The sequence below is a fragment of the Cervus elaphus genome, chromosome 25 (genome assembly GCF_910594005.1).
Source record: "Cervus elaphus chromosome 25, mCerEla1.1, whole genome shotgun sequence".
Lineage (NCBI taxonomy): Eukaryota > Metazoa > Chordata > Mammalia > Artiodactyla > Cervidae > Cervus > Cervus elaphus.
Genome location: NC_057839.1, coordinates 43,425,708 through 43,438,692, shown reverse-complemented (window position 1 = coordinate 43,438,692; position 12,985 = coordinate 43,425,708). Strand labels below are relative to the sequence as shown.

Genomic DNA, 12,985 nt, shown 5'->3' with positions numbered 1-12,985 from the left:
GACTTAGCAACGAAACAACAACAATCTATGATGTTAGAAGTCGGGATAATGGCTACCCTTGGTGAGCAGTGTTTAGTGGCACAAAAAGGGGTTTGGAGACCTGGTGATATTCTATGTCTGGATGTTGTTTATTGACAGGTTTATTGTGTGAAATTTCATGGAATGGTATGTACACTTAGTGATTTGTGCACTTTTCTGTAAGTTATACTTTAACTAAAAGTTTGTTTAAATGTCCATTGTTATACATGAAAAAAAGCATCTACCCCAAGCATCTACTACCAATCACAAAGTGATATTCTTCCATTACTAAAAAGCCATCCACTGATAGCATTCTCACCACTGTTTATTGCCTTATCAACCATAGCTACATCTTAGTTGGATTAAATATATACATTGCCCTTTATCCAAACTGGGCACTTCAAAAACTAGCACTTTCTTCAGAATCTGGCATTACGGCCTCAACACACACCAAGCTCATGCAGAACTTGACAATAGAACATGATGAGCCAGGTGCTTTGAAAGTATTGGCCACCAGGCCATCTGAGCAACCATGAATGTGGGTGTAAATGCAACAAATTTATACCTGTGCATGCTCATAAGATTCTCTTCATTCTATATCTAGTCGTGTTTTCCCTCTGTTTTTTCAAGGGGGTGTACACCGTCTAGAGTCTGTTGAAGAATATAATGAACTGATGGTGCGACATGGTGACCCCCGGGCCAGGATGTTAGAGGTCTCCCGAGATGGCCGGAAGCATTCCCTTCCCCAGCTGCTGGACTCGACGGGCACATCACAGGTAGTACAGCACTGTGGAGCCCCTGACTTTCTTATCCAGTCACAGCTACTTGGCTAGGGGCAGAAGAGCATGTTTCGAACCCTGGGTCTCCAGGTTTTCAATTGTTCTCTCCGAGGCCAGCAGGAGCTTCATGTTCTGAAGACCTGTTTGCGTATGAGGGCCAGAAGTATTTAGGACAAGAGATAGAGTGTAGACAGTAAGGTCTATCCAGGGAGGCTAGAGAACAGTCAGCTTAATATTTGGAAATAGAAAAGAAGGAAAAAAAAAAATCAATCCCTTGTTGGATCTCAAAATCTCGATTCTCTTCTACTGTGTGTTTTGGAAACGAGAGCCGCTTCCCCTGCCAGGAGACAATGGCGCCTCACGGTCTGTGGTGAACCACCGTCTCTTGTTTAGTGGGTGTGTCGTGTGTCGGCATAGCCTGGTGGGTAGGTGGGTGTGGACACGTGAGGGAGGGGGGTGGCTGTGGTGTGTGCCTGGATCCTACCTCTTAGACAGTAACGGCTCCAACAGCCAAGGTCAGAAGAGACTGAAGAGGGGGTGAGGGGTGTGGGGATGTTCATAGTCCGTCCCCACCAGAGCTCGGGACTCTGTAACCCTGTGTAACCCTGCACAGGGGCTCCCCTCAACTTCATCACCCTCAGCCCAGTCAACACTGGTAGATGTCTCATAACCAAGTCGGAAGCAGGCTCAGTCTCTGGGAACTTGTGGAGTGTTCTTCCAGTCCTGGCACCATCAGCCAGAGCACTCGAGAGGAGTCGCTGGTATCGGGTCCCCAGGCCTCAGTGAAGCAGAGATGGGAAGAGGAGGGCGTGATAGTTGTGATGCCCTAAGTGCATGGAGACGCAGGCATTAGAGTTCTAGGAGACCTAGCTCAGGTCGTCTGGGTTGGGCTCTTGCTCTGGGTGTCTCGCATTTTTACGGATAGGGTAGCTAAATCCCAAAGAGGTTGGGTATTTAGTTCCCAGTGATACTCCAGAATCACTGTGCAGGGAGTTTGGCCAGACCAACAAAATTAGAAAGTGCCCGTGTTTCAGAGGCCCCTGCTGATTAGGCTGTCTTGTGCTGAATCCACCAAGGGCAGCTGGAGTTGGGGCAGTGAGAAAAAGCAGAGCAGAAAACTTGCATGAGGCCTGGTTAAAACCCGTGTCTGGAGACAGGTGTGTGTCCTGGGCAGCATGATCCACGGGGATTGGATCAACAGGGAGATCAAGAAGCCGTCGGAGAGCCACATTGTCAGACTTTTGGTTAGTGCAGACAATGAGAGCAGGTCTACTGCTGTCCTGGCCAAGGATGTCCAGCACTAAGGTGCCGATTTCTTAACTGACTCATGAGGAAACCTGACTGTATTTATACCCGGAAATTATCTATTTCCAGACTCCAGGAGATGGTGAGGGACAGGGAAGCCTGGTGTGCTGCAGCCTAGTGGGCTGCAAAGAGTTGAACACGACTCGGCGACTGAACTACAACAAAAGAGCAGGCTTCTAGGAACCAAGAAACGCAAGCTGAAATCTTTCAAATGAAAGATTTTAAAGAAGAAGCTATGTTTTCCTCTTTAAGTTGTTCTTTCTTTTCTGACCTCTTTTTTCTGCCTTTTTCTTTTTCTCCCAGGATTTGCCTTTCTTTCTTTCCTTCCTTCCACTTTTATTGATTAGTTTTTAAGGTTTGTTGTTGCTGTTTGGTCGTTAAGTCACATCCTACTCTTTTGTGACCTCATGGACTGTAGCCCACCAGGTTCCTCTGTCCGTGGGATTTCCCAGGCAAGAATATTGAAGTGGGTGCCATTCCCTACTTCAGGGGATCTTCCTGACCTAGGGATCGAACCCACATCTCCTGCATGGGCAGTGGATTCTTTACCACTGAACCACAGGGATGCCCCTTCCTCTCTCCTCTCTTTGTCTTTCTCTCTCCTACCCTCCCTCCACTAAAAAGTATTGTCTAGATTAGAGCTATCCAATAAAGCTTTCTGCAGTGATGGAAATGTTTTATGTCTACACTACCCAATATGGTAGCCACATGTGTCTTTTAAGCACATGAAAAGTGGCTAGAGAGACTGAGGAATACATTTTTAACTTTAATATATCTTAATTTAAATATAGATGGCCACAGGTGGCTCATGGCTGCTAAATGGGATGACAGAAGTCTAAAAGTGCAGTGAGACCCCTGAAACTCTTCAGGAGAATAGTGAAGCATGCTGGCCTCTGATTCCTGAAGGGCACACGGAATAAGGCGCTGCTGGAGGTTATTGATCAGAGAAAGAGTTCCCTTGTGAGTCTGCACATGAACCTTTATATTCAAGGTCTCTGCCTGGCCATTTCCGTAATTGTTGTTGTAGTTCAGTTGCTCAGTTGTGTCCAACTCTTTGTGACCCCACGGACTGTAGCACGCCAGGCTTCCCTGTCCATCACCAGCTCCCAGAGTTTGCTCAGACTCATGTCCATCGAGCCAACAGTACCGTCCAACCATCTCATCCTGTCGTCCCCTTCTCCTCCTGCCCTCAGTCTTTCCCAGCAACAGGGTCTTTACAACGAGTCGCTTCACATTAGGTGGCCAAAGTATTTCCATAATAGTTTTGGTAAAAGGGTGGTAACCTTGCCAAGCCAACATCTTTTTTTTTTTTTTTTAATGAATCAGAGGCTGGGAGGCCAACATAGCTGACAGATATTTTGTAAAACTGCAAGATATAGTTGTTCTAAGCTGCCAGGAATACGAAAATATCATTAGCAGATCTCGTTTCTACCTTCGAATGTAGAATATGCTGATTAAGGATAAAAACTATTTTCTAGTGTCTCTTTTCTCATATTAAACATGAAATGATTTTGTTGTTTATGCTAGAATATCTGTGTCATTTAAGAAATGTATCATTCTAAAAAGAATAGCAAGGAGCTAGATTGTCTCGGCGCTTTAGCAATAGATTCATTCACTCTCTTGTTTATATTATGAATGGTCTACACTGCTTACACACATGGACTTGGTGGGTGATGGAAAGGGAAAAGAGATCAAGATTTTGAGCTGCTGCGTGCCAGGAAGGGAAAGTGTGGCTTGTGGAAACGTATTTTATTTTCCAAATGTGAGGGATCAGAGCTGAAGCTGCTGCAGTCTCTCAGAGGGATTTTTTTTATATGGAATAACAGTGGTCTGGGTTTGTGGTTTGGGTTTTATAAGAAACAAAAGCTTGCTGAGTTTTGAGTGAGTGAATTGAGCTTAAAATGATGAACTACTTTCTAACCATGATTGTGAACTTGGAGTGGGGGCAGGGGTGACTTCCAATGGCGAACCTAACCAGAGGATGGTCATTCTACATCTCCAAGGCCACTTGGTTTCCAGTCCCTAACTCTGCTCCAGAAAGAAAGAACTAGGATATGTGGAGTAGGCTCGAGGAAGGAGCAGCCTAGGCTGTTTATGTGGGGAAAGAAGACATGGCAGTCCATCACAGTTGGGGCCGTTCCTCCAATGTGCTTTATAATAAGCTTTATTTAATCCACTGGACCAGGTATGGACCACAGGCCAACGGCCATCTAACACAAAAGACAACTGAGGTTTTCCAAATCTGAGTACATTTTTATACCAGGGACCGCAGCAGGATAAGTGAGACAGTCTCTGACCTCATGTGCTGGCTTTTAGGAATACCACATTGTGAAGAAGTCCACTCGCTCGCTAAGCACAACTCAGGTGGAATCTCCTTGGAGACTCATTCGCCCGTCAGTTATCTCCATCATTGGGCTGTACAAAGAAAAGGGCAAGGTGAGCTCTTCTCTGTGTATGGTTTTGCCCTCTAGGTAAATGCTAGTATATATATTTTAAACGATTCCTTTTTAGTGTTGTTTTTACATAAAATAAGGCAAAAGGTATAAAGAAGAATCAAGTAAGTGGCCTTTGGGTAGATTTGAGTGGACACCCTGGCATCCTTTCCCATGGGCCTGCAGGTGACATCATCAAACCCTTTTTACCCTTATGATTTCAGGAGTCATCACCTGGCAGCTAGGACGCCATCAAGGGTGGGGTACATGCCCCGTTAGTACCACTGCTGAAAGAAAATCGGACCCTGCCACTTCAGAGAATACCCCCTAAATGAATTGAATGGATTTCATGGCATTTCCATTATCATAAGAGGAATAAAAACAAATAATTTGTTATATGAATATCAAAATAGCCATTTTGATATCAATTTGATATTATACAAAAATAAAAGAATAAAACAAATATGGCCCCTGCACAGCTATGAGTTATTAATTGAGCCATGTGAAATTGACATCTTTGGAGATCCAAAGATTGTCAAATGTCAATTTCATGTGTTTACCTAAAACTTTTCAGCCTTTAATATAATGCATAGCTAGCATAATGCAAGTGGATCTGAGGAGGGTCATGGTGAGGGGAACACATGAATTTGCAGCTACTGACTCAACTCTACAGGCTTCCCTCATGGCTCCAGATGGGAGAGAATCCAACTGCAATGCCAGAGACCCAAGTTTGATCCTTGGGTCAGAAAGACCCTCTGGAGAAGGGCATGGCAACCCACTCCAGTATTCTTGCCTGGAGAATCCTATGGACAAAGGAGCCTGGTACGGTCCATGGGGTGGCAAAGAGTCGGACACAGCTGAGCAACTAACACTTTCACTTTAGCTCAACTCTGAGTTAAATACTACACTGGGGATGCCCTCAGTGAAGAAGTGCACTGACAGCCTGGACCCCCATCTTCTCTGCATCCAGGGTCTTGGCTTCAGCATTGCTGGAGGTCGAGACTGCATTCGAGGACAGATGGGGATTTTTGTCAAGACCATTTTCCCAAATGGATCTGCTGCAGAGGATGGAAGACTTAAAGAAGGTAGGAGAGAACCTCCTGGTGGGCCTCAGTGACCTCTGATTCTAGGAGAATCTGCCCCCTGGCAAGATGTGAAGCAAATGCCTCAGCGGCTACGGCTCTGGGCTTGGTAGTTGGATAGACTTGGGCTGAATCCAGCCCAAGTACTCACTCAGGACCTTGGACAATTCACGTAACCTAAGCTTCACTTTTTTCTGTTGTAAACTTGGGATATGAATGCCTACCTTGAAGAATTGTTGTGAGGATTACACGAGACATTATGTGAGAAGTGGCTTGATATCTTTGTTGGGGTTTTTAAATGTCTGTCTTGTCCCCTTGATCTTTGAAATTGCCTTGAAAATTTCCTGAGCATTTGCAGTGCATTCTTGCTCGGGGCTAGAGTACATAAACGTCTTTCACCAACCCCATAGCACCTACCATTTTTGACACACCTAAACATACTAGACAAGCACTTTAGCACCTACCATTTTTGACACACCTAAACATACTAGACAAGCACTTTTTTTTTAATTGATAACTGTGTGCATTGAAGGTGTACATGATAATTTTATACACTTAGGTGCAAAATGATTGGCAAACAATGTTCATGAATACCTCCATCACCTCACATATTGAACTACTGTATGTGCACATGGTAAAAACATTTAACATCTTTCTTAACTATTTTCAAGTATATAACACAGTCTCGTTAAATAACTACAGGCACCAGTCTGTACCTTAGATCCCCAGAACTTGTTTGTGAATCCTGATTTTTTTCTCCTCCTTATTAATATACTTCCTGCATGGAATGATGGAATCATACTATTACTAGTTACCTTCAAAAATGCTGTGACCGTTCAGTTCAGTTGGTCCAATTATGTTGTGTTTAACCAGCTTATTTCTTCTAAACTGATAAGAATAAATTGGAATCTCCTTTTTTGTAGGCAGAGCGATCCCAGAAGTCTGTGTGCTAATGATAAGCCATGACCAGGCTTCACATTTTAATGGCAGAATATTTATTTCTTTCTCAGAGGAAGGGCTAACTCCCAGGTGGTATTTGTGTCTCGTTTCCCAACAATGTAAAATTCTAGCGGAGCATTTTTATAATGCATGTGCCATGTGTTCGTTTGATTGAAATTCATCCTGCAGTGCTAGTAGAATGGGGCAAAATGGCAGGAAAAAAATCGACAGGAGAGGTTAATAGCACTTGCTTCTCCTAAATACTATATTTTCGTATGTATTCACTTACAATAAATAGAGGTCATCAGAATGGATTTTTTTTTCCATTAACCTGTTGAATTAATCTGTCTTTTAAGTAATCTTTAAAGATTTTTAAGAGCATGAGTGATCATTTTAATGTTTCTACCCTTTTCCCAGGTGGAAACAAACCAAAAACCTCACCTAGTTGAGTCTTGGTTATGCCAGGTGATTTTTAAACAGATTATTTCCCTTGTTTTGCAACATCTGTAATTGCAATTACAGAAAAGGCACATAACACATGGGTTCGGTACTGCTTGCCTTTTTAAACCTGTGTACGGGGTTCCTTTAATGGAATACCCCGTGCACTCCTGGGATCGGCTGTCCGTGAGAGGTGAAAATGTGTGTTCATAGGCTGCTTTGTACTTTGTTATAAGGGAGTTCCTCTTCTGTACCATACTGCTGTGCAAGGTTCATCTTGTGCACCTTTGTAGTGTTTTTGATGAACTGTTATCCCAAAAAATAGACCATGACACAGGAGTCCAAAGCCGGAAACTAGCGTTAAGTCAAGAGGATGTCCAAGCTCTGTGATGTTCCCAGCAGACACTATCAACAACTTGAAAAATGACCTGACTGTGCCTTCTTGGAGTTGAAGATGAGTTCAGGATAGTTTGAGAGAGAAAGAGAACAAGAGCAAGAGCGAGAGAAAGAAATGTGATATTAGGCTACACCAGTCTCTTAGATAGAAGTGTATAATGACTTGCCAGCTTACTGACTGAGACCCTTGAACACCATCAAGACCAAGCATCTAGACTCTGGGGCTGCACGTAGATGTGAGGCTGCCATTCCTAAATAACATCTCCTGTGTTTCCTTGTCTCTTGTCATTTAAGCCGCTTTTCACACACCACGTCTTCCTGAAAATACAGGCTTGGCTTCACACATGTTATGGGTGTTTGTACTTCTCCACCAGTGGGTTTGAAGCAAAAGGGTAGGAATTCAGTCTTTGTAGTTTGATTTCTAAATGTAGAACATGTATTATCATACTGGATAGTGGCAAGAGAGCAAGATCTTGATGCTTCGCACAGTTGTTTTAATTAAAGGTGAAAATAGAGAATTATCGCAGAATGACATGCAATGTCATTTATTGTCACATTTTGTGACATTCCTTGGAGCTAAGCTAATGAGAGTAGATTGGAACAATAAAATTCATCTTAAAGACTTGTAAATCAGGGACTTTATGGTATTTTATTTAATACTGACCAAGCAGTTAGATTCCAGTAAACTAAAGCTTGATGTTAATGTAATTCTCAAATTTGGTCACTAGGGGATGAAATCCTAGATGTAAATGGAATACCAATCAAGGGCTTGACATTTCAAGAAGCCATTCATACCTTTAAGGTAAGGACATTCTTACTGACCTCCTTTATCATCTTTGTTTTTCTTTCTTTATTTCATTCTGGTTTGGGTTTGGTTTCTTTTTTTCCCCATCATTTGATAAAAGGACAACCTGAATGCTTTAGCCTTTCTTCCTGTTTTCTCAGCAAATCCGGAGTGGATTGTTTGTCTTAACGGTACGCACCAAGTTACTGAGCCCGAGCCTCACGCCCTGCTCCACACCCACGCACATGAGCAGATCGAGCTCCCCAAACTTCAATGCCAGTGGGGGAACCTCAGCAGTGGGCAGCGATGAAGGCAGTTCATCCCTGGGTCGGAAGGCCCCCGGGCCCAAGGACAGAATTGTCATGGAAGTAACCCTCAACAAAGGTGATACCAGCTTGTCCTCATTCCGTTAGATTCTCTCAAATCATAATTTGTAATCTGTTCTTAGGTTCATTTTTTTTGTATATCTTTTTCTATGAATTGCTTCTTTGGAACATTCTGCTACCAACAACATATGGCATTCTCTAAATGGACAGTAGGATCAAAAGGAGAGATCTTAGTCATTTCACTAAAGTGAAGAAAAGTTAACAGTAGCACAGTTTTTTAAAGCTCTCTCTGGATGAATCACTGTGTGTCAGAGACTCATGTTAAAAACATCACTGACTAGCTGAATTCTAGGGCTAATATAACATTTTCAAGAAGAAAGAATATAGTTAAGAATATAGCTAACACCAGTAACTAAAAATCCTGGGTAACACCAAATCTTACTGCTTTTAATCTTTGCCTCCAGTGGTAGAAATATGATGAAGAACTGAATAATCTAGAAATCAATGGGAGGCAAAAGAAAGGCTGAAGTTGTATATCCATAATAGAAAATGTTACTGGGACTCTGCCTGTTTCCAAAAACAGATTAAAGAAGACCCTTCAGACTAAGAAGAGAATGGACCATGAAATAATTCACAGTCCATAGTTAGCCCCTGGTTCTGCCATAGACTCATTTCATTAAAAGAATGTGGCTCACACTGACAAAAGTAAAATGTATATCCTAAGTCTGGTCTAAAACTAAGTGGTTATTGGTCAAGGTATACATTAATGCAGTTTCAAATTATTGATACTCCTTTTCTTTCTTTCTTTTGATTTTGTTTTCTTTCAATGATGCCTCCCACAGAGCCCAGAGTTGGCTTAGGCATTGGTGCCTGCTGCCTGGCCCTAGAAAACAGCCCTCCAGGCATCTACATTCACAGCCTTGCCCCAGGATCAGTGGCCAAGATGGAGAGCAATCTGAGGTTGGTTGTAAACCTGAGAGTTTAGAGTTCTGGTGGGTTTGTGAATATGTGAATACATACATAAGATACCTGCCCTGTTACATTCCCTTGTGAAATTCTAAATGTTTATATTATTTGCGGTCATGTAGCTAGAATTACAATCAAAAGCATCTCCAAAGATGAAAAGATAAATGAAGTTTGGTTCAAGAATTCCAGATCTTGGCTTCCCCTACCAGTTCTGTTCTATTTGGACTCAGACGTTGTTTCAGAAACTTGACACAAAACAAGTCTATGTAGATACCTATAATTACCCAAATATTTTCTTTCACTTTCATATACATTTATATAGAATTCATATAAGCTGCTGGGAACTACTCAAAGTGGTTCAGAACCGCTGGATACAAGAGAGTCCTAAGATCATGCCCTTGAACAGGAGGCCTTTATTATTAAGTACAATCACCCGAACCTTTCCTGTTGTTTCATTCCTTTTTGAGACGTGATGTCTAGATGCTTACTGTCTGAAATCACTGCGTGTCTGATTTCTCAATTCGGCTAGTTGAGTTGTAGCTTGGGTATTCTGTTTATACAAGAGAGGTTTCGGTGTTCTATTATATAGTAATTGCAGTGGGTCTGTGCCCACCTAAACTTCACAAGAATGTACACGTATTTCATGAAGCACTGTGCAAACAGTATCATCTTTCTCCCCTCTTAAGTTTTTAAGTCCTTGAGCAGCTGAGGAATTATCAAAATGACATTCCTTGAGGTTGCCATTTTGAGGCCCTGTTAATAGATTATGTTTTTAGTTAATCATCAGAGTGAATTTCCATATCGAAAAAAAATTTAGCAAATCATCCAAAGTACATTAAAGAAAATATACTTTTAGAACCCAAGGAAAAAAATCCTTTAATGACATCCCAAGATGATGTTTCTTTCTTGAATGGTTCCATATGTCTCGAGCCTGCCAAATGACCATTCTTCAAACCCCACATAAAGACTCTTTGTTTTCTCATACTGAGTTCTCTCCCTATAATTTCAAGTCAAAATGGGCATCTTGTCCCCAATTTCTCATTTGTTCAAATCTGAAACGTTTTTACAAATTATTGGGTAACCTTTGAGCTTCAGATATTTCCTTCTTAAATTATATTACAATAATCATTTCAATATGGTAGGGGAAAAGAAACTGATGGTGGTCGAGGGACTATCACTTGATGAGCAAAAGGTAGGCAAACCTGAGTTCAGCAGTGTGTGACATCTGGGTGACCTCTCTGAGCCTGTGGCCTTATCCACATAATAGGAATAATAATACCTAGTCAAAGCATTGTTACATAAATTTCTTTTTATAGTACTTGGCCTACAATACGTGTTCAAGTAATAGTAACCTTCATTGTTGTCCTTATTATCAGTTTTAACTTTACTACTTCTGAAAATGCAGGTAGACACCCATAATGGTCTTTGTCAGTTTAAAACCTAATGTGTTTATGAGGGTTTTGCTTTTTTATATGTATTCAAAGATGCAAGGATATCATTTGCTTCTTAAAAGTATTCAGAAAAGATTTCGTATTATATAAACCACTCCCAGAAGGAAGTCTTGTAAAAAGCTAACTGTTATTGCGGAGAGTTGATCATGTTATCCTCCCTAGCCGCGGAGATCAAATCCTGGAAGTGAACTCCGTCAATGTCCGCCATGCTGCTTTAAGCAAAGTCCACGCCATCTTGAGCAAATGCCCCCCAGGACCTGTTCGCCTGGTCATCGGCCGGCACCCTAATCCAAAGGTGAAGTATCTCACGCTGTCCTAAGTATGAGAAGACAGCTGTTTGTCCAGTAGCAATGGCACACATGTTCCTATGACCATGCAGACTCTTTGATGAGACCGTTCACCCAGCTGGGGATGGGAATCAGCTTGTGGCCACCCAGTGACCAAGGTAACTGATAACGCTTAGGAAATGAATTATTGATCTGGACTTCTTCATCTTTACACACAGAACATTTTATTAGAAAATGTTGACAATGTTACTGGTGAATTTAGTGGAAGGTGGGAGTGCTAAGTATGGAAGGTAGGGTTCTGAGTAACCCCTACTGGCTGTTTGATCTCTGGTGAGATACTTAGCCTTTTCAGGTTTCTGCATCCAGAAAATCAGAAAGCATTGAAGTTGATGCTCTGTCCAGGCCATCCTTGACCTGAGCAAAATACTTGTGAAATTAATGCTTAAGAGCCCACTAATTTTCTTTCAGCATCAGTGTCACCCTGGTTCCCCATATTAACTTGCAGATAATCATAGCCCCTGTATTGGGGACCTCTGCTGTTTACTTTGGAGAAGGTAATGGCAACCCATTCCAGCATTCTTGCCTGGGAAATCCCAAGGACAGAGGACAGAGGTGGGCTACAGTCTATGGGGTTGCAGAGTTGGACATGACTGAAGTGACTTAGCATGCATGCATGCCGTTTACTTGGTTGTATCTCTTCTCCTTAGACGACTGCTTTTAATTTTTTAAGCTAACCACAGGACACTTTAGCAAGTTCAACTCAACCCATTTTGAGAACTGTTTTTGGTGGTTTTTAAGTACTCCAGGTAACTCTTAAATCAGCTTGTCTCAACATGGTAATCTTTTTTTCTCCCCCCTACAAAATCTGACCTTTCAACAACTCAGAATGCTCATTTAGACCATTAACTCTTCCCATGCCTGTCATGTGGCTACTACCCCCTTGATATTATTCATAGAGTTATTTGATTACATCCTTAGTGGTCCCAGGCTGCTACACTGGATGGACTCTTATGCTAGTTGACAAGTAAGAAGTTTGTACCAAGAGACCTGGGAGGCTCTCCCATGTGCCACACCTGAAATTTCTTCAGTAACTTTATGGGGTCATTTTCACTGTCTCAGCAGTGTTCATTTGTTATTCGTCCAGTTGCATGCTGAGCATGCTAAGTCACTTCAGTCACGTCTGACTCTGCGACCCCACGGACTGCCGCCCACCAGGCTCCTCTGTCCGTGAGACTGTCCAGGCAAGAACATTAGAGTGGGTTCCGTGCCTTCCTTCAGGGGATCTTCCTAACCCAGGGATCGAACCCACGTCTCCTACATCTCTTGCATTGGCAGCAGGTCCTTTAACCACTAGCGCCACCTGGGAAGTGCTCACCGTCCAGTTTCCCACTGCAAAGCTGTGACTGTGCCTTGCTTTGGGACAGAAATGTCAGTCAAGCTGCTTGGACATTGATTGCTGGTTCAAACTCAGCCCCGCTACTTCCCCCACCCCCCAGGTTGTTTTCACTTGTCTTCAAGTTTTTTTTTTTTTTAAAAGTCTTATTGAAGTAGTTACAATATTGCTTCTGTTTTTTTGGCCTAGAGGCATGTGGGATCTTAGCACCCCAACCAGGGTTCGAACCTACACACACACACACACGCCCTCCACACACACACACACACACACACACGCCCTACACACACATACACACACACACACACGCCCTCCACACACACACACACACGCCCTACACACACACACACGCCCTCCACACACACACACGCCCTCCACACACACACACA

At 42.6% G+C, this 12,985-nt stretch overlaps 1 protein-coding gene across 9 annotated transcripts in view; it reads left to right on the top strand.

The window, feature by feature from the left end:
* PDZD2 (PDZ domain containing 2) overlaps nt 1–12,985 on the top strand; it is a 255,476-nt gene that overhangs the window by 208,050 nt on the left and 34,441 nt on the right. For all 9 annotated transcript variants that reach the window (XM_043887462.1, XM_043887461.1, XM_043887459.1 and 6 more), the window contains 7 exons: nt 649–794; nt 4,419–4,538; nt 5,505–5,619; nt 8,118–8,191; nt 8,335–8,557; nt 9,342–9,459; nt 11,079–11,211. In XM_043887462.1, coding sequence (XP_043743397.1) covers nt 649–794; nt 4,419–4,538; nt 5,505–5,619; nt 8,118–8,191; nt 8,335–8,557; nt 9,342–9,459; nt 11,079–11,211 — 929 coding nt within the window. The remainder of the gene's footprint in view (nt 1–648; nt 795–4,418; nt 4,539–5,504; nt 5,620–8,117; nt 8,192–8,334; nt 8,558–9,341; nt 9,460–11,078; nt 11,212–12,985) is intronic.